This window comes from Chiloscyllium plagiosum, chromosome 18 (genome assembly GCF_004010195.1).
Source record: "Chiloscyllium plagiosum isolate BGI_BamShark_2017 chromosome 18, ASM401019v2, whole genome shotgun sequence".
NCBI lineage: Eukaryota > Metazoa > Chordata > Chondrichthyes > Orectolobiformes > Hemiscylliidae > Chiloscyllium > Chiloscyllium plagiosum.
In genome coordinates, this window is record NC_057727.1 from 6,888,851 (window position 1) to 6,916,406 (window position 27,556).

Sequence of the window (27,556 nt, forward strand, 5' to 3'; positions counted from 1 at the left end):
CTTCCATGCCTCATGGCCTTATCCCTGCAATCTCTCCAACCCTGTCATCCCCATGTACTGCTTCAACATCTAGTCTTGATCTGTATTCATGATTAGCTTTACCCCACCCAAGCAATCCATATCTCCAATTGCTTGGGCCCTAAGCTTTAGAATTCTATCCCTTCTCCCTAACCAATAGATCTCTCTAGGCTCTGTAACCACCACAGCCAACCATCTTATTCAATGGTGTAGCAGACTCAAGGGGTTGAGTCAAGATTCAAGTGGTGCTAGAAAAGCACAGCAGGTCAGGCAGCATGCGAGGAGCAGGTAAATTGACGATTTGGGCAAAAGCCCTTCATCAGCCCTTGGATGCTGCCAGACCTGCTGTGTTTTTCCAGCACCACTCTAATCTTGACTCTAATCCCCAGCATTTGCAGTACCCACTTCCGTCAGGGGGCTGAGTGTACAGTGATTATATCTCATCCTCCTCCAAACACATTCCTCAAAAGGTACCTCTTTGAATAAGCTTTAAGTCACCTGTCCTGATATTCCCTTGGATGAATCAATAACAAATTGTGTTTTACAAAGTTCATGTGAAAGCATCTTAGGACGTTAAAGCTAACAAATCTTGCCCTGTGTTTGATAAACAGAGCAAAATGCAAAGGAAAAAATCCACCAGAAGTGCTGGAATGGTTCAAGAATAGATTTAATTTGTCTATTACACAATAAATAATCAGAACATGAATAAAAAGCCACACTTTAGATACAAGTTAATTTTTCTTTTGCTCATTTTCCAATCCGTGCCATCAGAGCAGCATTGGCAGCAGCTTTTGCCCTCATATCTTTTGCCTTGGCAAGGTCAATGAGGATGCTGAGAATGTTGGTGGGCACATCCAGGGACAAGGAGAACCTGGTACCCTTGCTATTCCTCCTGGACAGCAACATCTCCCTCCCCCTCTGCATGTCGAAGGTGTACTGGAATGGCAAGGTGAATGTCCTCCTGGGCCAATAGGTCACCGCATCAAGGGGGCGGACCAATGCGGGGTCTTCACGTTTGACTTGTGAGCGGTCAGGATACCGGTCACTCCCCTCAGCTGCCATGGGGTTTCCGAGACTCGGGTCAAGGATTCGTATGGCCAGCAGGCTTTTCATTTCCTCCTCCTCCTCCGCCATCTTGGCTGTGCTTTCCTCATTGCTGTAGCTGCCCACAAACCTTTCACCCTTGACCTCGTGACCTTTCAGTGACACAAAGGACACGACGAGGAGAATTGAGAGCATCATGAAGCTCTGACTGAACATCCTGGTCTGGTCTGATCTGAAGAGAAAGATAACATCATGAATTTGGCACCAATTAAGGTCCTGAATGCTACAGAAAGGAAACACATTTGAAATTGTTCCACTGCAGAAAGGGGCCATTTGGCCCATCGTGTTTGCACTAGCTCACCGTATAAGTAATTTGCTCATGCCATTCCCCCCCCTCCCCCATCCATGTAATATGAGCAAGTTTCCAGTCATGCATGGAATTTAAGAGATGCCTGGATAATATGTAAATATTGACAATGACATGTAAATACTACATGGTATTTACTGGAGGAGTTATTAAACCAGTCCTAGAGATAGAAATGGTGTGTCCTGATCTTGACTCTGATCTTTTGGGCCCACCTTGCCCTGACCCAAACACAGTGATCCTATATCCCCAGTTAGGGTGCAATGGCCTCTCAGTGTTCCCAGGCCTTGGTTATTGATCCCGCCAATGTACCCTCTGTCCTAAACCTGGTATTAAACCAAGCTCTCTAAGGTGAATGACAAAAGATCCCAAGTACTATTTGCAGAAGAACATGGGGATTTCTCTCCTTGTTCATATTTTAAAAATTTATTCACAAGATGAGGGCTAAGCCAGTATTTATTGCCTAGAGGGTTTTTTTTTTATTCATTGGATACAGGCGTGACATTTATTGCCCATCCCAGGGGCAGTTAAGAGTCAACCATATTGCTGTCGTTCTGGAGTCACATGTAGGCCAGACCAGGTAAGGACAGTAGATTTTCTTCCTTAAAGGGCACAAGTGTAACAGCTGGGTTTTCTCCCAGCAACCAATACATGGTCCCCATTAGACTCTTAATCCCAGATTTTTAATTGAATTTAAATTCCATTATCTGCTGTGGCAGGAGGAGAACCCAGGTTCCCAGAACAGTGGGCTGTTAATCCAGGTAGTGATAATATCACTAGGCCATCGCCTCCCTGTTCATGTGGATGTCTCAAATAACACAAAGCAAAACATTAACTGGTCATTTATCATATTGCTGTTTGTGAGAGCTTGCCATATTTCCTATATTACAAAAGGGAGTGTACTTCGAAAGTATTGAGTGCAAGGAACTTTGGGATAACCTAAGGCATTTAAGGATAATATAAAAATGCAGCTTCTTTCTGATGATATATAAATCATATCACATGATATGTTCATATATTAAAAATGAATTATGTAAGGTTGAAGAAAGAAATTGGTTGACAATGAACCAAAGTTCTCCATAGTCAGTGAGATACTTCCTCTCTCTCTCTCTCATGCATCTATCTTTTAGTCAGTTCAAAAATCTTAACATCATGTAGTACAGAAGAGGCCCTCAGCCCATCGATTCTGTAGTATCATAAATACATTTCGACTTATATTTTCCAACACTCGGCCTATTTCCTCAAATTCTATGAAACTTCAAATGCTCATCCAAGTGCTTTTTAAAGTTTGTGAGATAACCCACCTCAATAATTCCAGACAATAATTCCAGACCCCCACTGCTCTCTGGGGGTTAAGAAACCTTTCCTAAAATACCCTCTAAACCTCCTGCCTTTAACTTGAAAAGGCATCTTGATTTGCAAAAATTGCGAATTGCAATTCTGTACATTCAATCATGACTTTCTCATGGAATCAAAACCCTAGATCACGGGAGAGTAGGCCAAGAGTGCTCCTCTAGTTCCTCAGTGCCTGGTGACACCAGGAGGACACCATGCAGCCCCTGTAACTGTTGTAAAGAGCCTTGGTCAGATTATGAGAGAAAGTGAGGACAACAGATGCCGGTGATCAGTGTCAAAAAGTGTGGTGCTGGAAAAGCACAGGAGATCAGGCAGCATTAGAGGAGCAAGAGACTCGACATTTCAGGCATAAGTCCTTCATCAGATTATGTCTGGAGTAACTGCCTCCAGTTTTAGACCGCATTGTAGGAAGGTTATACTGACTCACCAGAGATTCACCAGAGTAATTATTTATATTATTCTAATGGGAAGTGGGCATTGAATCATAGAAACATGGAAAGTAGGTGCAGGAGTAGGCTATTCGGCCCTTTGAGTCTGCCCCACCATTCAATATGATCATGGCTGGTCATGAAATCTCAGTATCCCATTCCCACCTTCTCCCCATCCCCCTCTCCCCTTTAGCTGCAAGGACCATGTCCAGCTCCCTCTTGAATATATCTAACGAACTGGCTCCTACAGCTTCCTGTGGGAGAGAATTCCACAGGTTCACAACTCTCTGAGTGAAGAAATTCTTCCTCATCTCAGCCCTGAGTGGCTTACCCCTTTTTCTTAGACTGTGACCCGTAGTTCTGTACTTCCCCAACATCAGGAACATTCTTTCCACATCTCTCCTGTCCAGTCCCATCAGGATTTTATATTTTTCCATAAGATCTCCCCTTATTCTTCTAAATTCCAGTGAGTACAAGCCCAGTTGATGCAGTCTTTCCTCATATGTCAGTCCTGCCATCCCGGGAATCTGTCTGGTGAAGCTTCACTGGATTCCCTCAATAGCACAAATGTCCCTCCTCAGACTAGGAGACCAAAACTGGACACAGTACTCAAGATGTGGCCTCACCAAGACTCTGTATAACTGCAAAGAGAAAGTGAGGACTGCAGATGCTAGAGATCAGAGTTGAGAGTGTGATGCTGGGAAGGGCAGGTCAGGCAGCATCCGAGGAACAGGAGAATCAACGCTTCAGGTACAAGCCCTTCATCAGGAATTCATCCTCCCATTCCTGAGTAGGGCTTATGTCCGAAAGGTCGATTCTCCTGCTCCTCGGATGCTGCCTGACCTGCTGTGCTTTTCCAGCACCACACTCTCGACCCTGTTTAACTGCAGCAAGTCATCCCTACTCCGATACTCAAATCCTCTCTCTATGAAGGCCAGCATGCCATTAGCGTTCCTCACTGCTTGCTGCACCTGCATGCCAACCTTCAGTGACTGTTCCACAATGACACCCAGGTCTTATTGCAACTCACCTTCTCCTGAACTGCCAATATTCAGATAATAATCTGCCTTCCTGGTTTTGTGACCAATGTGGATAACCTCACATTTATCTACATTATATTGCATTTGCCAAATATTTGCCCACTCAGCCAATCTATCCAAGTCACCCTGCAGCTCCTTAGCATCCTCCTCACATGCCGCCCAGTTTAGTGTCATCTACAAATTCGGAGATATGATATTCAACTTCTTCATCCAAGTCATTAACGTATATTGTGAATAGCTGAGGTCCCAGCACTGAACCCTGCAGTATCCCATTTGTCACTAGGTTAAAAACAATGACTGCAGATGCTAGAAACCAGATTCTGGATTAGAGTGGTGCTGGAAAAGCACAGCAGTTCAGGCAGCATCCGAGGAGCAGGAAAATCGACGTTTCGGGCAAAAGCCCTTCATTAATTCCTGATGAAGGGCTTTTGCCCGAAACGTCGATTTTCCTGCTCCTCGGATGCTGCCTGAACTGCTGTGCTTTCCCAGCACCACTCTAATCCAGAACCCCATTTGTCACTGCCTGGCATTCTGAAAAGGATCGTTTATTTCCAACTCTCTGCTTCCTGTCTGCCAACCAGTTCTCTATCCACATCAATACATTAGCACCGATATCATGAGCTTTAATATTCCTTACTAATCTCTTGTGTGGAGCCTTGTCAAAAGCCTTTTGAAAGTCCAGCTACACAGGATCTATTGATTCACCATTGTCTGCTCTACTGGTCACATGCTCAAAAGATTCCAGAAGATTTGTCAAGCATGATGTCCCTTTAGTGAATCCATACTGACTAGGACCAATTCTATCCCCACTTTCCAAATGCGTTTCTGGCAGACCACCAGGCATAGAAAGAGGCCACTGAGTCCACTCTGCTATTCAATGTTAAAAATCACACGACACCAGGTTATCGTCCAACAGGTTTATGTGAAAGTACAAGCTTTTGGAGCACTGCTCCTTCATCAGGTAAGTAATGGGGCAGGATTATAGGACAAAGAATTTATAGTAAAAGGTCAAAGTGCAATGTATTGAACAAACCAAGATTGCTGTAAAGTCTTCAATCACTTAGAATGGAGATGCAGGTTTCGATTGATTAATATGTAAATTCCAGAAGTCCTGCTATTCAATGTAATCATGGTTAATCTGATAGTCCTCAAACTCACTTTCCAGCCTTTCTCCATAACCTTTGATTCCCTTACTGATTAAAACTCTGTCAATCTCAGCCTTGAGAACATTTAATGGTCAGTCTCTGCAGCCCCCGTGGCAAAATATTCCACAAATTCACTGCCGTCAGAGAAGAAATTCCTCCTCATTTTTGTCTTAAACATGCGACCGCTTACTCTAAGATTGTACCTTCTGGTCCTAGACTCTTCCTCAAGGGGAAAACAACCTTTCTGCGCCTACCCTGTCAGGTCCCCTAAGAATCTTATATGTTTCAATAAGGTTGCCGCTCAATCTTTCAAACTCCAATGTGTGGCCCAACCTTCTCAATCTCTCCTCATAAGACAGTCACTCCATACCTGGGATCAGTCTCATGAGCCTTCTCTGGACTACCTCCAATGACAGTCTGTCTCTCCTCAGATAAAGGACCCAAACCTTTCACAGGATTCCAGTTATGGTCTGACCAGTGCCTTGTATAGTTTTAGCAAGACCTCTTTACTTTTATTTTTATGCTCCATTCCTTTAAATATTCTATTTGCCTTCCCTATCACCCGTTGACCTTGCATTTTGTGGTTTATGTATGAGAACTCCTAAATCCCTCTATGTGTAGCTTTCTGCAGTTACTTAATCTGCACATTTCCCTGTGCAGACTCTGAGTCAACCTGACCACTTGCCTTCGCTCCCACTTTCACATCATCAGCAAACTTGGCTATAGTGTTCACTTTCTTCATCCACATCATTAATCTATAATATTGTGAATAATTATTTCTCCAGCACTGATTCTTGTGACGCTCCATTAGCTGCAGCTTGCCATCCTGAAAATGTCCCCATTTTCCCAATGATCTGATTTCTATTAGTTAGCCAGTCCTCTACCCATCTTAATGTGATGCCTTCAATTTCATGGGGTCTCATCTTATGAAGTAGCGTACATGTCTTGCCTTACCAAACGTCTTCTGGAAATTCAAATACATTACATCCACCGCTTCCCCTTTATTTATCCTGCTTGTATTCCTCAAAAGAATTCTAATAAATTTGTAAGGCACTACTTCACTACATTCCTGAAGAAGGGCTAATGCCCGAAACGTCGATTCTCCTGTTCCCTAGATGCTGCCTGACCTGCTGTGCTTTTCCAGCAACACATTTCCATCTCTGATCTCCAGCATCTGCAGACCTCACTTTCTCCTCACTACTTCCCCTTTGTAAAGCCAAGCTGACTCTCTTGATTATACTGTTAGAATTCCTACAGTGTGGAAACAGACCCTTCAACCCAACAAGTCCACACTACCCCTCTGAAGAGTATCCCACCCAGACCCATTACCCTACATTTCCACTGACTAATGCACCTAGCCTACACAACCCTGGACACTACAGGCAATTTAGCTTGGCCAATTCACCAAAACTGCACATCTTTGGATTGTGGGAGGAAACCCACACAGACACTGGGGGGAGCGTGCGAACTCCACATAGTCACCTGAGGCTAGAATCAAACCTGGGTCCTTGGTGCTGTGAGGCAGCAGTGCTAACCACTGAGCCACCATGCCAGTGTGGAGCATATGTATTTATACTCTACTATTACATACTTTATAATCATGCTGTGGAGGTGCCCGTGTTAGACTGGGGTGAACAAAGTTAAAAGTCACACAACACCCGGTTATAGTCCAACAGGTTTATTTGGAAGCACTAGCTTTCAGAGTCCTGCTCCTTCATCAGGCAGCTAGTGGAGCAGGATCATAGGACACAGAATTTATAGCAAAAGATCATAGTGTCATTCACTGATGGTTTGTTCAATCAGTGTATGACACTTTGATCTTCTGTTGTAATTTCTGTGTCCTATGATCCTACTCCACTAGCTACCTAACAAAGTAGCAGGGCTCTGAAAGCTTGTACTTCCAAATAAACCTGTTGGGCTCTCACCTGGTGTCATGTGATTTTTAACTTTATCCTTTATAACACGTTGGTGGCTCAGTGGTTAGCACTCCTGCCTCACAGCACCAAGGACTTGCGTTTGATTCCAGCCTTGGGAGATTGTCAGTGTGGAGTTTGCACCTTCTCCCCGTATCTGTGTGGGTTTCCTCCAGGTGTTCGGGTTTCCTCCCACAGTCCAAAGACGTGCTGGTTGGGTGGGTTGGCCATGCTAAATAGCCACATTGTGTCCAGAGATGTGCAGGCCACGTGGATTGTCCAATGGAAATGCAGGGTTACAGGGATAGAGTGGGATGCCCTTCAGAGGGCGAATGCAGATGGGCCAAATGGCCTTGATCTGCAATGCAGTGATTCTATAATAAGCTCTGACATTTTCCCAATATCGTCAAAAGGAAGAAGGCAGCTTATGTAAAGTGGAGGAAGCAAGGATCTAGCACAGCTTTATAGGATTACAGGCTTATAAGAAAGGAGCTCAGAAATAGATTGAGGAGAGCCAGGAGGGGGCACAAAAAAGGCTTGGCAGGAAGGATTAGGGAGAAGGGGGCACAAAAAAGGCTTGGCAGGAAGGATTAGGGAGAACCCAAAGGCATTTTACTCATACATGTGGAATAAGAGAATCATCAGGGAAAAGGTAAGGCCAGTCAGAGATAGCGTAGGGAACTTGAGCGTGGAGTCTGAGCAGATTGGGGAAGTCCTAAATGAGTTTTTTGTTTCACTTTTCACTAAGGAAAGGGACCTTATTGTGAATGAGAACTTTGAGGAGCTGGGAAATAGGCTTGAACAGATCAAGATTGATGAAATTGATGTGCTGGAAATTTTAGCAAACATTAAGATTGATAAGTCCCCAGGGCCAGACCAGATTTATCCTAGGCTGCTCTGGGAAGCGAGAAAGGAGGTTGCTAAGCCGCTGGTGAAGATCTTTGCTTCCTCACTCTCCACAGGAATTGTACTGGAGGATTGGAGGAAGGCAAATGTTGTTCCTCTTTTCAAGAAGGGGAATAGGGAAATCCTTGGCATTTACAAATCAGTCAGTCTTACGTCTGTGGTCATCAAGGTCTTGGAAAGAATTCTGAGGGATAGGAAGTTCTTTGAGGAGGTGATGAGACAGGTCAATGAAGGTTGAGCAGTGGATGTGGTGTATATGGATTTCAGCAAGGCATTTAATAAGGTTCCCCATGGTAGGCTCATTCATAAAGTCAGGAGGTATGGAATACAGGGAGATTTGTCTGTCTGGATTCAGAATTGATTGGCTGACAGAAGGCAGAGAGTGGTTGTAGATGGAAAGTATTCTGCCTGGAGGTGATTGATGAGTGGTGTTCCACAGGGCTTTGTTCTTGGGCTTCTTCTCTTTGTAGTTTTTATAAATGATTTGGATGAGGAGGTTGAGGGGTGGATTAGTAAATTTGCTGATGACATAAAGGTTGGTGGTGCCAATGATAGTATCGAGGACTATTGTAGGCTGCAGTGCGACATAGACGGGATGCAGAGCTGGGCTGAGAAATGACAGATGGAGTTCAACCTGGATAAAGGCTAAGTGATGCATTTTAGAAGGTTGAACTTGAATACTGAATACAGGATTAAAGACAGGATTCTTGGCAGTGTGGAGGAACAGAGGGATATTGGTGTTCAAGTGCATAGATCCCTCAAAGTTGCCACCCAAGTGGATAGGGTTGTTAAGAAAGCATATGGTGTTTTGGCTTTCATTAACAGGGGGTCGTGTTTAGGAGCCACGAGGTTTTACTGCAGCTTTACAAGTCCTTGGATGAGACCACACTTGGAATATTGTGTCCAGTTCTGGTCGCCCTACTATAGGAAAGATACAGAGGCTTTGGAGAGGGTGCAGAGAAGGTTTACCAGGATGCTGCCTGGACTGGAGGGCTTGTCTTATGAAGAGAAGTTAACTAAACACAGAGGTTTCTCGCTGGAGAGAAGGAGGAAGAGAGGTGACCTGATCGAGGTATACAAGGTAATGAGAGGCATGGATAGAGTCAATAGCTAGAGACTTTCCTCCAGGGCAGGATTGACTGGCACAAGGGGTCTAGTTTTAAGATATTAGGAGGAAGGTATAAAGGGGACATCAGAGGTAGATTCTTTACACAGAGAGTTGTGAATACATGGAATGTGTTGCCAGCGGTGGTGGTGGAAGCAGAGTCATTAGGAACATTTAAACGACTGCTGGACATGCACATGGATAGCAGTGAGTTGCAGGGTGCGTAGGTTAGGTTATTTTAGTTTAGATTAGGAATAATCCTTGGCACAACATCGTGGACCGTAGGGCCTGTTCTGTTCTGTGCTGTACCTTTCTATGTTCTGTTTTCTATGTTCAATGACAGGCCTTAGTCTAAATGGCCTATAGTTACTAGTTTTTGTCTCCTTTCTTGTTTAAATAAAAAAAAGTGTTACATTTTAATGTTTAATCCTCAAGGACTTTTCCAGATTCTGAGAATTCTTGCAAGATTACTACCGGTGCATCCATTATCTCTATAGCTACTTCCTGAAATATCCTAGGATGCATTCCATTAGTCCACCTTTGCTCTAGTAATAGTTATTATATTTATTTGCATAATTTTGGAATTCTATTAGTGTCTTCTACTGTAGAGTATTCATTAATCCCTCTACCATTTCCCGTTTCTCATTCTCTAAGAGCCCACATTAACTTTGGCCTCTCTCTCTTCCTTCTTATATATTTAAAGAAGCTCTTACCATCCATCTTGATATTAATTGCAAGTTTGCTCTCAAAGTTTATCTTCTCCCTCCCTCTTTACATTTTTCTTGATTGCTTTTTGTTTTAAAACTTTCCTAAATCCTCTGGCTTATCACTAATCTTCGTCACATCATATGTTTTAAACTTTAATTTGATTCCATCCTTGACTTACCTGGTTAACCACAGTTGGCTTATACCCTTCTCAAAATCCTTCTTTTTAACTGAAATATATCTTTATTGTGAACCATAAGCTATTTTCCTAAATGTCTTCCATTGTTCCTTAACCATCTTTGCCGTTAAACCCCTTTCCTCGTCTACTCCAGCCAGCTCTGAACTAATTTCTTTGTAATTATTCTCATTTTAAGTTCAGCACAGTTGGTTTCAAACCAGGTAACCCCCTCTCATACTGAATGCTCAAGTCTACTGTGTTATGGTCACTATTTCCAGGGGGATGTTTTTCCCTGACATTGGTTATTAAACCTGCCTCATTATGCACCACCAGATCCATAATAGCCTGGCTGGATTCACAACATATTTTTCTAGGAAGCTGTCCTGAATACACTCTGTGAATTAACGATTTTTGAGAAGATTTGTAGCTCAGGTTGTTGATAAATCTATAAGTTAGCTCGCTGAGCTTGAAAGCTTGTATTCAGACATTTTGTCACCATGACTGGATAATATCATCAGTGAGAGTCTCTGGTGAAGTGCTGGTGGTATGTACCACCTCTCTATTTATAGATCTTAGTTTCTTAAGGTGGGTGATTTCTGGTTTTGTTTTTCAAGTTTCTTAAGGTGGGTGATTTCTGGTTTTGTTTTTCAAGGGAAGGTAGTTAGGATCTAAATCGATGTGTTTATTGATGGAGTTCTGGTTAGAATGCCATGCCTGTAAGAATTCTCAAACATGTCTTTGTTTCACCGCTCCTCGGATATGTGTGTTGTCCCAGTCAAAGTGGTGTTCTTCTTTGTCTGTATGTATAGAAATTAGTGAGAGTGGGTTGTGTCCTTTGGCGGCCAGTTGGTGTTCATGTATCCTGTTGGCAATTTCCTGCTAGTTTGTCCGACGTAGTGTTTTTTTCCACAGTTCTTGCATGGTATCTTGTAAATAGCATTAGTTTTGCAGGTGGTATCTAATGGATCCTTTAAGTTCATTAGTCATTGTTTAAGTCTGTGAATGCTTCCTCATGGCTTCCTCTACCAATGTGACTACCCCAATCTATATGAAGATTAAAGTCATCCATTATTAATGCCCTAATTATCTCTTTATTTATTCTCTGTCCTGCTGTACAGCTATTGTTGGACGGCCAATGTACACTATTCCTGCCAGTGTTTTCTTTCTCTTCTCATTTCTTATCATAGCCTTATGAATTCTACATCTTCTGATTTAAGATCACTTCTTGCTATTTGTAATGATTGGAACCATTGACTATAAGATCCTTTATTGGGGTTGTTAAACTGGGGCCAATCAGAGATCCCTGGCTGACCAATATACCCAGGGGAGAGGTGGGCACCACGAGGTGTGGAGTGTTTCATTTTCCCCTCCAATTGTATTTTGATTTAGTCCCTGATTTCCCCTTCACCCTTTGTCACTGGCCACTTGGGTGTTTCCTTTCTTCCTGTGGTGGAAATTGAATAAAGATTTGTAAACCTTGTGTCTTTTACTGTGTCTCACACCTACACACACACACACCATAGGTGCTGGGGAAAATATAAGCACTACCACCTGACTGTGGTAGTGCGGGGGTGAAGGAGAGAAAATATATAACCAGGAGATTAGAATCTCCGCATTTGTGAAAAATAACTATAACCAGGGGAGAGGTGGGCACCACGAGGTGTGGAGTGTTTTATTTTCCGACTATAAGATCCTTTATTGGGGTTGTTAAACTGGGGCCAATCAGAGATCCCTGGCTGACCAATATACTCAGGGGAGAGGTGGGCACCACGAGGTGTGGAGTGTTTTATTTTCCCCTCTGATTGTATTTTGATTTAGTCCCCGTCCTCTCCTTCACCTTTATGATCACGCAGCATTGCCCTTCATTGAGAAGGGTTCTGCTTGTCACTGGCCACTAGTGTGTTTCCTTTCTTCCTGGTGGTGGTAAATGAATAAAGACTTATACATCTGTTAGTCTTCACTGTGCCCTACACCTGCACGCACACATCATGGGTGCTGGGGAAATTAAGTACTACCGCTGTTAGGCAGTAGTGCGGGGGTTTAGGAAAAAGAAGAAAAGAAAATACAACCAGGGGATTCAGAATCTCCTCAGTTCAGGGGACTGACTCTAAACTGGCTGTCCACAGCCAGTGTACTGTGCCCTAGTAAATAAAGGGTTATACAACCAGAGGATTTAGAATCTCCTCAGTTCAGGGGACTGATCCCGGGCCAGTGTACTGTGCACAAGTAAATAAAGGGTGACTTGGTGATGGGATCCCAGCCTCTGTGCAGTTATTTCACTATTGTACTTATTCTATCCCATAACACTGCTGGTCCACCACCCTTTACTCTCTGCCTGTCCTTTCTGAAAGTCAAAGATCCCTGAATATTTAGTTCCTAGCTTTGACCTCAGTGCAGTCTTGTCTCTGCAATGGCTGTGAGATTACATCCATTAACTGAACTCATTTTGTTCTGAATACTCTGTGCATTCAATTAAAGAGCTATTAATTTCGCCTTTTTTTTGACCATTTTTCGTTCTTTGTCCTGATTGGCTTTTGTTTTTCTATGTTTGTGGAATCTGTTTGTATACACTGAATATCATTATTCAAATAAATGCCCTATATTACTGCCATATCGGCTTGCTCTGTAAGCTTATTATTCCTCTCTCTCAAGCCCTCTATTGGTTTATCTCCCCTCTGCAGCGATTTTATTCCCAGCAAGGTTCCAATGAAACTTATCCCACTAGAACAGCTCCCTTCCAGCCCAGTGTTAAGTCAATGTCTCACAAATGTAAACCCATCCACCACCACCAATCTCTCGCCCACCCCTAATTGGCCTTGAATTAGTGGCATGTTAGGTCATCTAAAAGTCAACCACATTACTGTGAGTCTGGAGTCACTTGCTTCCTTACCTCTTTAGCAAATCAGGTTTTACAACAACAATTGGTGGTTTCATGGCTACCATCAATGATAACTAGCTTTCAATGTTCTGTTGATGGAAGCCAAATTCTATCAACTGCTGTGGTGGGATTTGAACCTATATCTGAAAATCATCAGACCGAGCCTCTAGATTATGAGCCCAGTGACATCACCACTATGCCATTAGCAAAAGTACAGGGTATGAAAGGGTTAAGTAATGAAGAAAATGCCCCCAAGTATAACAGATAGAAGGGCTCTCTATTCTCAAAGTATTTAAAATCTTTAAAACATTCAGTAGAATAGATAAACCGAAACTATTTCCCTTCATAAGAAGATCAAAAATAAGGGGATAAAGATTGAAAGTTAGGACTATGCCATTTTGGACAGGAATCGGGAAGCACATTTCAGACAAAGCAAAGGAAATCTGGAATTCACTCCCCCTGCCCAACCCCCCAAAAAAGACTGTGAATGTTTTCAAGAGGAAAATCAATAGATTTTCATTGGCTAAGGATATGAGGGGATATGGAGTGAATCGAGAGTATGGTACTGGAAAAGCACAGCAGGTCAGGAATTCCTAATGAAGGGCTTATGCCTGTAACCTTGATTCTCCTGCTTCCCGGATGCTGCCTGACCTGCTGTGCTTGTCCAGCACCACTCTAATCTCGACGGAATTGTGTCTGTCAATGCTGTTCAGAGTGCAGTAAAATCAGAGGTTGCCCGAGCCTGGCCCACACATAAATATCATTGTGGCTTACCCTCTACCCCTTCTTCCTGGTTTCAGCAACAAAAAGTGATTCACTGTTCTCTTGGTTATGCAGACACTATCTTGCTGGGTCGTCCACACCATATATTCCTTTATCTCCCCTGCCATACTTACTGAATGTCTGTGGTTAATTCACCTCCTGAGTTCATGTCCACAACCCGTGTTTAACACTTACAGTTGAAGCGGATTATTTACTTGGCTTGGGTTTACCTGTGGCCTCAGAACCTTTCATTAGACTGGCTGTTTTAACCCACCGCTGCATTCCTGACGTCCTTACACTCTTACTGATAGCTTGGGTGTCTGATGCCTAGCCCCTCCATCTCACCCTCTTCATCACTGGACTGTTTGCACTGTCTCCAGGCTGAAGAATGCCAAAGAAACCGAATCAAACGCTGGCCATTCTGGCCATCAAGCCTGCTCTGTCACGTCTGATATGGCCTTACTTCCACACTCTTGCCTCTGCCCTTTAACCCTTGCTCCCTTGACAATCAAAAATCTACCTAACTCAGCCTTGGAAGTATTCATAAAATCCCTACAGTGTGGAAGCAAGCCACTCGGCCCGTGCCAACCCTCCAAAAAGCATCCCACCCAATCCCTGCATTTCCCATGGTTAATCCACTTAGCCTGCACATCTTTAGACTGTGGGAGGAAACCCATGCAGACACGGGGGAGAGCATGAAAACTCCACACAGGCAGTTTACTCAAGGGTGGAATGAAACCCGGTGCTGTGAGGCAGCAGTGATAACCACTGAGGCACCGTGCGACTCCTGTATTCACTTACTCATTCTCTACTGGTTTATGTGAAAAATAATTCCAAGTCCACTCAGAAGGAACTCCTCTTCATTTCTGTATTAAACGGAAGAATTTGGATTTTGAAATTGTACCCCAGATCTAGACTTCCCAATAAGACTGTTTCCTTTCAGTATCCATCTCACCAATCCCCCTCAGAATCTTCTATACTTAAACAAAGTGCTTTATAATGCTGTACCATTGTCCTATGTACATACTCACTGTAACACAGCGCTTCGATTTCAAATGTTTGATTGGGATTTTGGACGGCGTGTTTCCACAATTAATTACAGCAATTTAAGGTCAATTCTACAGGGATGCGTTTGTAAGTATATGTTTCACAATGAGACTTAGACTTCCCTGCTGTTCTGTTAGCCCTCCGTGGTCTCTGCACTCCCCTGATCCTGGTCCCTTGTGTATTCCTGACTTCAACTGTTCCACTATTGGTGCCCCCTGCCTCCCCCATCTCGCACCATCCTCCCTCAGCATCTCTACCTCACTCCTCCTTGCACACAGCTATATAATCATCTTCTGATGGGGACCTGTACCCAGAACTCCCTCCCTCAGGCTCTATGTCAAACCTTGTCTGTTAGCACTGCTGCTGAACTACTTGCGATGGGGTGCTACGTAAGTGCAACTTGTTGTTGTAAATTGGCACCCGACTGGGCTTGTGATTTCTTAGTGTGGGTTGGGGGGGGGGGGGGGAGCATTTTCTTCTGCTACAAAGTGTGTGTGTCAACCCACAGCAGGTAGACTTCAGCGGATCAAGAAGGCAGCTCATCCCCACCTTCTCAAGGGGAAACTAGGGACGGGGAGTAAATACTGGACCTGCCCACATCCGAGGAGTGATTAAAACAAAAACAGAGTTAGTGCAGTTTGAGATCTGCACTCTGCACGTTCCCCTTCAATGGAATACTTCCATTTGGCCATTACCACAGTTCTGCTTGTAGCAAGATTCACTTCCAGTATTAAATGGAAAAAGATATCCACTCTCCAAGGCATAAAAGTGTTTCTAAATTCTCATTCCCATACACTGTATCCAACACCAACGCAATTAAAAATAATCAACTGAATAAAACCTGACATTTATTTTTCACAATACACAAATAGCATGTATTTACAAACTTCACTAAGAGTGACTCTACAGAAACAAAAGCATTAAAAACAATTAGTTTCTTAGAGACCACTCGCATAAACTGAGGCTGAAATTGATCAGCTACTCTGTGGCTCCTTAGAGTAACTTTGAAAAATAGTTTATGTTTCTTTTTTTTCTCGCAAAAAAAATCAGATAACCCTTACCAGTGGTTGGTTGCTTGTTGAGAAAATTCCTGTGCGTGTTAGCTTTCTCGGACAGATCAGATGTAACCAGCGTCTCTCCGCCTCAATGAACCTGCTTGATTTATATTTTCAGATTCCAGCTTCCAGATCTCATCTCTCTCTCTCTCTTTGTCCTCTCTTGGGGTCTAACACAAGCGCTCGTCATGTAACTATTTTCCTCTTACGTAGGAATGTGGTTAACTAGCACACACAAACACACACAATCGTTAAAAGTATGAGATAAAGATGCATTGCAGTTTTCTAACAGACCAATTTAGATCCTTCTATTCTGATTGTCACGCTGTTTGCCAGCCAAATAACATCCTCTGTCTCCCATCGTCCATTTCCCCAGAGGACCGGCCACAATTGGAAAAGACATTACCACGCAATTGCATAAAAGTAAGGTGCTGTGGTTGCTGGAGATTGGGGATAGAACAAAACAGAAAGTTTTTAAAGCAGAATTACAGCACCTGTGGAGAAAGAAACCTTTGGAGTCCAATATTACTCTTGCTTTAAGCTTATCTTTATTTCAGCTGCAGTTAACATATTTATTTCCATAAAAACTCAGCCTAACGTAAACCCATCAATCTCAGTTTTCAAATGTTCAATTAAAATCCTAGCCTCTAGTGCCAATGGACTGCAGATGTCCAGATTAATGCTGTAGGGACATGGGTTTGAAATTCCCAGAGGCACCTGGTGGAATTTGAATTTAATTACAATATCTTATTACATCCCATTGTATAGATGGCACTGCTGCCCCACAGTGCAGGGACCCAGGTTTGATTCCAGACTCAAATGACTGTGTGGAGTTTGCACATTCTCCCCGTGGGGTGAATTGATTAGGGTGGATTGGCCATGGGAAATTGCCCATAGTGTCCAGGGGCATACAGGCTGGGTGGATTAGCCATGGAAAATGCAATACTATAGTGTAAGGGGTGGGTCTGGGTGGATGCTCGACGCAGGGTTGGTGTGCACTCAATGGCCTGCTCCCACTTTGTAGGGATTCTATGATCTGGGATTGTAAAATTGTCTTGATAGTAATGGCTTTTATAGAATTATTTTAGAGAATCCCTACAGTGTGGAAACAGGCCCTTCAACCCTACAAGTTCACACCAACCTTCCGAAAAGTATCCCAACCCAAACCCATTCCCCATTCCCCATTCCCCATTCCCCATTCCTCTACATTTACCCCGTATCTACACATCCCTGAACACAATGGGCAACTTAGCATGGCCAATTCGCCCTAACCTGTACATCTTTGGACTGTGGGACGAAACCAGAACAACCAGAGGAAACCCATGTAGACACAGGGAGAATGTGCAAACTCCACACAGACAATTGCCCGAGGCTGGAATCGAACCTAGGTCCCTGCCGCTTTGAGGCAGCAGTGCTAACCACAGTATTTATTGATATTCCCTATGTCTAGGGGTTAATAACTTATGCTGTGCCAAACAATTATCAAATTGACGTGCAATTAGATTAGATTAGATTCCCTACAATGCGGAAACAGGCCCTATAGCCCAACAAGTCCACACCGACCCTCCGAAGAGCAACCCACCCAGACCCATTCCCCTACATTCACCACTGACTAATGCACCTAACACTACGGGCAATTTAGCATAGCCAATTCACCTAATCTGCACATCTTTGGACTATGGGAGGAAACCAGAGCACCCGGAGGAAACCCACGCAGACACAGGTAGAATGTGCAAACTCCACACAGAAAGTTGCCCGAGGTGGGAATTGAACCCGGGTCCCTGGCGCTGTGAGGCAGCAGTGCTAACCACTGAGCCACTGAGCTGCCCGTGAGGACGTACTTGAACACAAATTTTGGGTTTTGGATCATTTTGGTTTGTGGACATGCAGTCAAAGGATACACAGCCTGCATTAACAAAGATACACAGCCCGCCTTAACAAAGTGCTCCACTAGGCTCACCATTGCCACCTCCAACTGGAGAGAATCTAATCATCACCTCTTGATAGTCAACTGTATTACCATTACTCCACCCTCCACCCTCCAAGATCTTGGATTTCACTGTTTAAAAAAGCAGGTCTTACATTTAAAACAGACATGAGAAGGGGTCATTTTTGTCATGGAGATTTGTGAGTCTTTGGGAATATCTTCCTCAAAGGGTAGTAGAAGCAGAGGCTTTGTAAATTTTTAAGGCGGAAGTAGATAGATTCCTGATAACCAAGGAGGTGAGAGGTTATTAGAGGTAGGCAGGAACATGGAGTTATCAGATCAGTGATGAACTTATTGAAAAGTAGAGCAGACTCGATACTATTTCAGAGGGCAGCTAAGAGTCAACTGCATTGCTTTGAGTCTGGATTCACAGGTAGACCCAGACTGGGTAAGAATGCTAGATTTTCTTCCTTAAAGGACATTAGTGAACCATACGAGTTTTTCCCGATAATTGTTTCATTAACTCCGGACTCAAAATGTTAATTCGTTTTCTCTGCACAGCTACTGCTGAGTTTCTGTGGTAATTTCTGTTTTTGGGACAAGGATAATACTCTGAACAATTCATTCAGTGATATCCAGGGCATGAGATAATTGACCTCTAACAACCATCTTTCTTTGTGCTGCGTATGACTCCAACCAGCAGAGAGTTTTTACCTTAATTCAGTTTCTTTCCAGTTTTGCTAGGACCACTTGCTGACAGACTCAGTCAAATGCACCCTTAATACAAAGGGCAGTTACTCCCACTTTATCTACAAAGTTTAGCTTCTCTGTCCCTATCTGGACAATGGTTGTGATAAGGCCAGGAGCTAATGGTCCTGGCAGAAATCAAACTGAGCATCAGTGTGTCAGTTATTCCTGATGACCCCTTCCATCACTTTATTAATGATTGAGAATAGACTGATGCAACAGTAATTTGGGGATGTCCTGGCTTTTGCAGACAAGACATACCAAGTAACGTTTTTGCATTTCTGGACAGCCATGAGCCTTATAATTGGATTAGAACAAATTGGCTTGGGGGTGCAGCTATATAGAGTCATAGAGATGTACAGCACGGAAACAGACCCTTCGTTCCAACTCATTCATGCCGACCAGATATCCCAACCTAATCTAGTCCTATTTGCCAGCACTTGGCCCATATCCCTCTAAACCCTTCCTATTCATATACCCATCCAGATGCCTTTTAAATGTTGTAATTGTACCAGCCTCCACCACTTCCTCTGGCAACTCATTCCACACACGCATTTATCTGGAACACAAATCCTACGTACTGTTGCTGGAAAATTATCAGGCCCATACCCTCTGCAATGTTGAGTGTCTCCAACCATGGAGTGGTCTGAATTGGATAAAAGATTGTCATCTGTGATGCTGGGGATCCTGAGGAGGCTGAGAAGGGTCATCCACGCAGCACTAATGGCTGATATTGGATGTCAACATTTCAGCTCTGGGCCCTGGGCTCCTCCATCACTGGGGATGGGGATATTTGTGGAGCCTCTGCTGTTAATTCATGGCAGGACTGCAGAGCTTAGATCTGATCCATTGGGAGTGGGATCACTTAGATAGGTCTGCTGCATGCTGTTTCTGTTCTTTGGCATTCAGGTAGTCCTGCGTTATAGCTTCAACAGGTTGACTTCTCAGTTTAGGTATGTTGGTGCTACTCCTGCACTCTTCACTGAATCTCCTGCCTTGATGATAATGGTAGAGAGGGGAAATTGCTGGACTCTGGGATTGCTGATTTATAGTTGGATAATGTCATTGCTGCTGATTGCCCATAGTTCCTCATGGAGACTGAAACTTTAGTGGCTAGATCTATATCTATTCAAATGTTGTTCCATTTAGCATAGTGGTAGTGCCACATATTCGATGGAGGGGTGTGTGTGTGTGTGTGTGTGTGTTAGAGGCTGTGGGGATATGTATCTCCAATGTGAAAATGGGATTCCGTGTAGTCATCACTCCTATCAATACTCTCATGGACAGAGTAGATTGATGAGAGCAAGGTCAGGTAGGTTTCTCTCTCTTGTTGGTTCCCTCACCATATGTCACAGACCCAGTCCAGAAGGTACATCCTTTTGGACCTAACCAGATCAGTCAGTACTGATGCTACAGAACCAATCTCAGTGACAGACACTGAAGTCCTACCCAGAGTACGTTCTGTACCCCTGTCACACTAGTCCAGATGGTGTTTGAAGTGGAGGAAGATTATGTCAGTATTGATCGCTGTAGGTGGCAATCAGCAGAGGTTTTCTTGGTCCATGGTTGACCATGAGATCCAGAGTCAATGTTGCGAGCACACAAAGTAACACCCTCCTTGCCACTTCTACTGGAACAGGACATATCCAGGGATGGTGATGGTGTTGGCTGGGATATTGTCTGTAAGATATGATTCCGTCAGTATGATCATGTCTGACCGTTGATTGACTAGGTTGTGAGGTACCTTTCCTAAGTTTGATTCTAGGCCCCCAGATGTTAGTAGAGAGCACTCTGAAGAGTTGTCAGGGCTGGATATGTTATTGTTGTTTCTGGTGCCTGGGTCAATGATGCATGATCTGTCCAGTTTCATTTCTTAGTTTATACTTGTCATGGTTTTGCCACCTATCCGCTCCACCCTCCTCTCTGATCTATCATCTTCAACCCCACCCCCATCCACCTATTGCACTCTCAGCTACCTTCTCCTCAGCCTTACCCCCCTCCCATTTATCTCTCCATCCCCGAGGCTCCCAACCTTATTCCTGATGAACGGCTTTTGCCCGAAACATCGATTCGCCTGCTCCTCGGATGCTGCATGACCTGCTGTGCTTTTCCAGCACCACTCTAATCCTGACTCTAATCTACAGCATCTGCAGTACCCACCTTCTGCCCATGGTTTTGATTCAACTGAGTTGCTTACCAAACCATTTCAGAGGGTAGTTAGGAACCAGCTATACTGCTATTGGTGTGGAGTTACATGTCAGCCAGACCAGGAAAATGTGAGATTTCCTTCCCTACAGGGGCACTTAGTGAATGAGATGGGTTCAACAATTTCATGGTCACCATTAGGCTAAAAATCACACAACACCAGGTTATAGTCCAAAAGGTTTAATTGGAAGCACTAACATTCGGAGCGCTGCTCCTTCATCAGGTGATTGTGGAGAATTGTGGTCCTGATGAAGGAGCAGCGCTCCAAAAACTAGTGCTTCCAATTAAACCTGTTGGGCTATAACCTGGTGTTGTGTGATTTTTAACTTTGTACACCCCAGTCCAACACCGGCGTCTCCAAATCATGACCATTAGGCGAGCATTATAATTTCCGATTCTTTATCAAATGCAACTTTCTCCATCAAATGCTGAACTTGAGACCCACTGTCAGGGACTCTGGATTACCAGTCCAGTAGCAATACCACAGTGCCATCTTTCCAAAGGGAGCAAGAATTTGAGTATTTCTGAGAAAACTCATGTCAAAGCTGTTCTATCTTGCACTCATCAGGACCGAATTGCAAGAATACAAAATCTTAAAGGGGACAACAGTTTATACCTCATGAGAATCTGGGTGCATATTCATTAGTAATCAGATTTCTTGTCCTGATTAACTCAAGATGAGAACCCTCCCACAAACTTTACAGGTTTTATTTTCTGTCTCAGCTCTAACCTCAAAAGAAAGTGTACAATGTTTTTTTGATTGACATCTCTAACATCAGCCACCCTCCTTCTTTCCTGAATAAAGTCACCTTTCAGTTGTTGGGTCCATGTTATACCCTGGATCGTGAGGTGGAGGCAGGGGAATGCTCAGTGGTATAACCAGATCTGTACAGAGAATACGAGAAAGTGAGGACTGCAGAGGCTGGAGATTAGAGTTGAAAAGTGTGGTGCTGGAAAAGCACAGCAGGTCAAGCTGCATCCGAGGAGCAGGAGAGTCAATGTTTTGAGCATGAACTCTTCATCAGGTAGAGGCTGGAAAAGATGAAGAGCTTGTGCTTGAAACATTGACTCTCCTGCTCCTCGGATGCTGCCTAACCTGCTGTGCTTTTCCAGCACCTCACTTTTCGACCCCATATAGAGAATACTCCAGCTCAGCTAAGTAGGACTTAAATGGTCAAAAGAACGATTTAGTTATTCCACACTGAACTGGACTTAGGCTTGCACATGAGCACACAAAGCTGCAGCAGGAGGAGACAACTTGACCTCTCAATCCTCCTTTCAACAGTTAATCTGATGATTTCACATTTCCCCTGACAGCCTTTGTTTATTAAGAATCTATTAGCTTCTGCCTTAAAACATTCAAATACTTTGCTTCCACTGTCTTTTCAGGAATACAGTTCTAAAGATTCAAAACGCACAAAGAAAAAAGCTGCTGTCCTTATCTCTGTCATAAATGAGCACACCCTTATTTATTTATATATAGTGACTCTGTTTCTGGACTGTCCTACCCACATTGACGTTCTGGTCAAGAAAGCACAACAATGCTTCCTCAGGAGGCTAAGGAAATTCAGCATGTCTGTAAAGACTTAATAATTGTTATAGCTGCACCATAGAAAGCATTCTATATGGTGGATCATGACTTGGTATGGCAACTGCTCTGCCCAGGACTGTCAGAGACGACAGAAAGTTGTGAACACAGCCCAGTCCATCACGCAAACCAACCTTCCATCAATTGACTCCATCGAGAGGTCTCGTTGCCTCAGGAGCATAATCAAAGATTCCTTCCCACCCCAGTTATAATTTATTCCATCCTCTTCCCTCAGGCAGAAGATACAAAAGCTTAGATGCACACATCAATAGGTTCAAAAACAGCTTTTCCCCCAATTTTATTAGATTTCTGAGTTGATGTCTCAAATTTTAGCTTTAATGTTGATCTTGCTGTTTGTGCACCTTCTCTGCAGCTGTACCATTGTTTCCTCGCTCTGTTCTATTACTCTCATGCAATTTGTTTGGTATAATCTGTACGCAAAACAAACTTTTCATTGTACTTGGGTACATGCAACAATAATCAGTCAACTCAAATCAACACAAGAGGAAACATCCTTTCCCATTGATCACGTCAAGACCCCCGGGGCTCTTAGATACTTCATTCAAGTTGACCTTTACTTTCTAAGCTCCACACAACAAAGTCTGATCTGCCCAATAATGGGTCTTGTGACTGAAAGACCAAGGACCAAAACCTTACATTTATTGCATTTCAAAATAACAACACCTTGCATTTATATAGCATCTTTAATAAAATAAAGCATCCAAGGTACATCATAGGACTTTGCTTCAATGCTGAGTCATATTAGGTCAGATGACCAAATACTTAGTCAAAGAAGTAAGTTTTACGGAGTGGCTTAAAGGTGGAAAGGGAGGTGAAGAAGGGATCCAGAGCTTGAAGGTATGGTGACTAGCAGTGGAGCGCAGTGAAACTCAAGAGGCCAGAATTTAAGGGGTGCAGATTTCCTGGAAGGTCATGGGGCTTGTGGGGCTGACACATAGGAAAGACTGAGGTCATGCTGCGATCTGAAAACAATGGATGAAAATTTTAAAACTGAGACATTGCTTGAGCAGAACTGCAGCTGAGATATATTTCAGTATATATGAAACAGTCAGGGAGGTTGTGAAAGGGGCTATACAAATGCAAGTCTTTGCTATTTAAAAATAACTAGATCAAACGCAATTAGGGTAATCAGCCCCAAAGGTGGACTGAACTGAAAATGAGAAATCCTCAGGAAACTTCCTAAATTTACATTAAAATAATCTTGTGGTGGTGGGGGGGAGGAGACACAGCCCAGTCCTCCTTGCAATGTTTTCTAGGATTGGGGAGGTGATAGCATAATAGTAAAGCCACTGGATTAGTAATCTGGAAACCCTATGCTACTATTCAGGGGAAAGCAATCCGATTATGACAGACGGTGAAATTTCAAATGAAAAGGGTAGGAAATAAAAAAGCTTGCCTAATGATGACCATGTAACCACTATTTATTGTTGTAAAGCTTCATCTGGTTCACTAGTGTCCTTTAGGGGGAGTAACCTGTCATCAAAAAATTGGTTTGCAGGTGCAGAAGGTAATTAAGAAGGCAAATGGAATATTGTCCTTCGTTGCGAGAGGGATTGAGTTTAAATGCAGGGAGGTTATGCTGCAGCTGTATAGGGTGCAGGTGAGGCCACACATGGAGTACTGCGTACAGTTTTGGTCTCCTTACCTGAGAAAGGATGTACTGGTACTGGAGTGGGTGCAGAGGAGGTTCACTAGGTTGATTCCGGAGTTGAGAGGGTTGGCTTACGAGGAGAGATTGAGTAGACTGAGACTATACTCATTGGAATTGAGAAGAATGAGAGGTGTTCTTATAGAGACATAGAAAATTTATGAAGGGAATAGATAAGATAGAAGCAGGGAGGTTGTTTCCACTGGTGGGTGAAACTGGAACAGGAGGGCATAGCCTCAAAATAAGAGGGAACAGATTTCGGACTGAGTTGAGGAGGAACTTCTTCACCCGAAGTGTTGGGAATCTGTGGAATTCCCTGCCCAGTGAAACAATTGAGACGACCTCATTGAATATTTTTAAGGCAGGTAGAAAGATTTTTGAACAGTAAAGGAATTAAGGGTTATGGTGAGAGGGCGGGTAAGTGGAGGTGAGTCCATGAAAAGATCAGCCATGATCTTATTGAATGGCGGAGCAGGCTGGAGGGACAGGACGGCCTACCCTTGCTCCTGGTTCTTACGTTCTTATCCTGACCTGGTCTGGCCTACACACGAGTTTATGCCAACAGCATTGTGGTTGTCTCTTTACTGCCCTCTGGGTAATTAGGAATAGGCGATCAATGCTCAGTGAAGCCCAAATTTAAAAAGAACATAGCCAAGATTAATTCTGTTCTCCCATTGTAACTGGGGTTAATGACAGTAGTGACCATGGCCAGGCATTGAACTGCTCTGCAGCCCATCGCACTGGGACCAGTTTTAGTAACACTTCCCCAAACATGGATTGAACTGCCTGCTATTGGCTAATGCAACCGAGAGATGGCATTGATCTGGGTCTTCCGGTTGTGAGTCTTGTCACTTGGCAAGGGTGGATGCGGCTAAATCCTGCTCATTCTTAAGGATTTCTTCTCTTCATAGAAACTGACATGATTCAAGAAGTGGGATTACAAATCTGAATCTTTTGATGTGCCATTGTGCCTCAGAGACGTACTGTTGACGTGCGTTTCTCCACTATTACAAACAAGAGTCATGTTTCTGACATTGACACTGAATCCGTTTGAGCTCCAACTGACGTCGAAAACTCAAATCATTCTCAGTTTTCCGTTTCGTGATAGGCCTCTGGAGTTCAGTTAACTGTGTTTTGGTGCTCTGTACTCTCTGAATCTTCCAAATTGTGTCAACCTGGATTTCCAGCCTCTGAACAAATTACAGCAAGTTCTGGAACCTCATATGAAGGCATGGAGGAATGAGAGTTAAGCCTTTAACTTTAAGTGAGGAGATTAAAAAATCATCAACCGCTTTATTAATTTCTCTCCTTACTCAGAGCTCGCCGGAGGGGTTATGTAGTAAGGAGGTAGAGAGTTCCTGCAATAAACACTGACTATTGCCTGTTTGAGGTTTGAGTTATGATGCTAATCTCATAGCATGATTTATGTCTAATTGAGTCTTTGTTCTACGTCTTTTCAGCTGAAAATGGCCACATTTTTTTGAGCTGCACATCTTTCAGGAAATCTTGTTTCTTACAAAATTAGTCGACTCCATGCATCGGATTTTAGTCAACTGTGAGCAATAACCAGCAATAAGGAAACACATGCATTTATATAGTGCCTTTCATAAACTCTGTACATCTCAAAGCACTTTTCATGCAATTAAGTGCTGTTGAAATGTATATTTTACTATAATGTAGAAAATGTATCAGCCAATTTGCACGCTGCAATATGACAATGACCAGATCATTGGCTTGGTAATGTTGTTCGGGAGACAAATCACGGAATCCTTATAGTGTGGAAGCAGGCTATTTGACCAATCAATTTCACACGACTCCTCTGCAAAGCATCCCATTCAGACCCACCCCCTGTAACCCTGACTTCCCCATGGCCAATCCATCTAATCTGCACATCCCTGAATACTATGGGCAATTTCCCATGGCTAACCCACCTAACCTGCACATCTTTGGATTGTGGGAGGAAACCGGAGCACCTGGAGGAAACCCACACAGACACGGGGAGAATATGCAAACTCCACACAGACAGTCACCCGAGGGGAGAATCAAACTCAGGTCCCTGCCATTGTGAGGCAGTAGTGTGAACCACTGAGACACCAAGGCTAGGTCAACTTAGTCTTAGTTGAAATAATGCCTTGAGATCTTTTTGCAAATCTGAGAGGGTGGACAGAGACCTGGTCTGGCATCTTGCTTGAAAGATGGCATCTTCAGCACTGCACTAGAGTGCCCACTTCGATGGTCAGTTCACATCTCTTGACAGTGGAATTTACTCTCTAATCTTGATCAATAAGTGAACCCACATTGCAGCTCAGTGGTGATAGTGTTACCATAGAGCTCCTAGCTGACTCGTTAATTAATTTCTGGATCAATGGTGCTGGAAGAGCACAGCAGTTCAGGCAGCATCGAGGAGCTTCAGCAAAATCGACGTTTCGGGCAAAAGCCCTTCATCAGGAATAAAGGCAGAGAGCCTGAAGCGTGGAGAGATAAACTAGGGGAGGGTCCACCCACACCCTCCCCTAGCTTATCTCTCCGCGCTTCAGGCTCTCTGCCTTTATTCCTGATGAAGGGCTTTTGCCCGAAAAGTCGATTTTTGCTGAAGCTCCTTGGATGCTGCCTGAACTGCTGTGCTCTTCCAGCACCATTGATCCAGAATCTGGTTTCCAGCATCTGCAGTCATTGTTTTTACCTCGTTAATTAATTAGCATGTTCCCCCTTATTATTCAACTCCAAATTGTTCAATTTTCTTATAGTTGGACCACTGTTTTTCCAAATCGACCCATCAAAGCCTGCTCAGTTATTGGCCAGTGCAGCAACTCGTTAAAACCTCTCCAGTGATACCACCATCCCAGCCATCTTCACCTTGAAGAATATCAAAAGCAAAATGCGCAGGCAAATATTAAATTACCTTCCAAGTCCATCGCCATTCTGATTTGGAAATATATCGCAGTTCCCTCACTTTCACAAGATCAAAATCTTGGATTTCTCATGATAACCACATTATGGGTGCACCTGCATTCTACTCCTGGAATCACTGTCAAGGCCAATATTTATGGGTCAGTTTTAGGGGAGCTGATGGCTTAGTGGTATTATCTCTGGGCTGTTGACCCAGAACATGATCTGGTTTCAAAACCCACCATGCCAGATGGTGGAATTTGTATTCTGAAATTTGCTTTTAAAAAATATGAAATTGTTGATCATCAGAAAAACCCATCTGGTTCACTAATGTCCTTTAGAGCAGGACCCATTGCTGTGGGTCTGGAGTCACATGTAGGCCATCCTTACCTGTTCTGCCCTACATGCAATTCCAGACCCACAGTGATGCGGTTGACTTATAATTGTCCTCTGGGCAATTAAGGATGGGCAATAAATACTGGCTGAGTGAATTAAAAACGATTGTCCTTGAGTAGGTAGGGGATAAGCTAGCCAAGTAAGGAGTTCTGTTGAAGCCATACACTAGTGTAACTGCCTGGAGTCTCATA

At 43.5% G+C, this 27,556-nt stretch overlaps 1 protein-coding gene across 1 annotated transcript; it reads right to left on the reverse strand.

The window, feature by feature from the left end:
• Nucleotides 1-702: 702 nt before the first annotated feature.
• On the reverse strand, nt 703-16,126 carry LOC122558822 (urocortin-3-like). Its single transcript, XM_043707623.1, has 2 exons — nt 15,951-16,126; nt 703-1,294 (listed from the first exon to the last, which is right to left on the reverse strand). Exon 2 carries the CDS (start codon nt 1,276-1,278, stop codon nt 766-768), a length of 513 nt encoding a protein of 170 aa, XP_043563558.1. The 5' UTR covers nt 1,279-1,294; nt 15,951-16,126; the 3' UTR covers nt 703-765.
• Nucleotides 16,127-27,556: the final 11,430 nt, after the last annotated feature.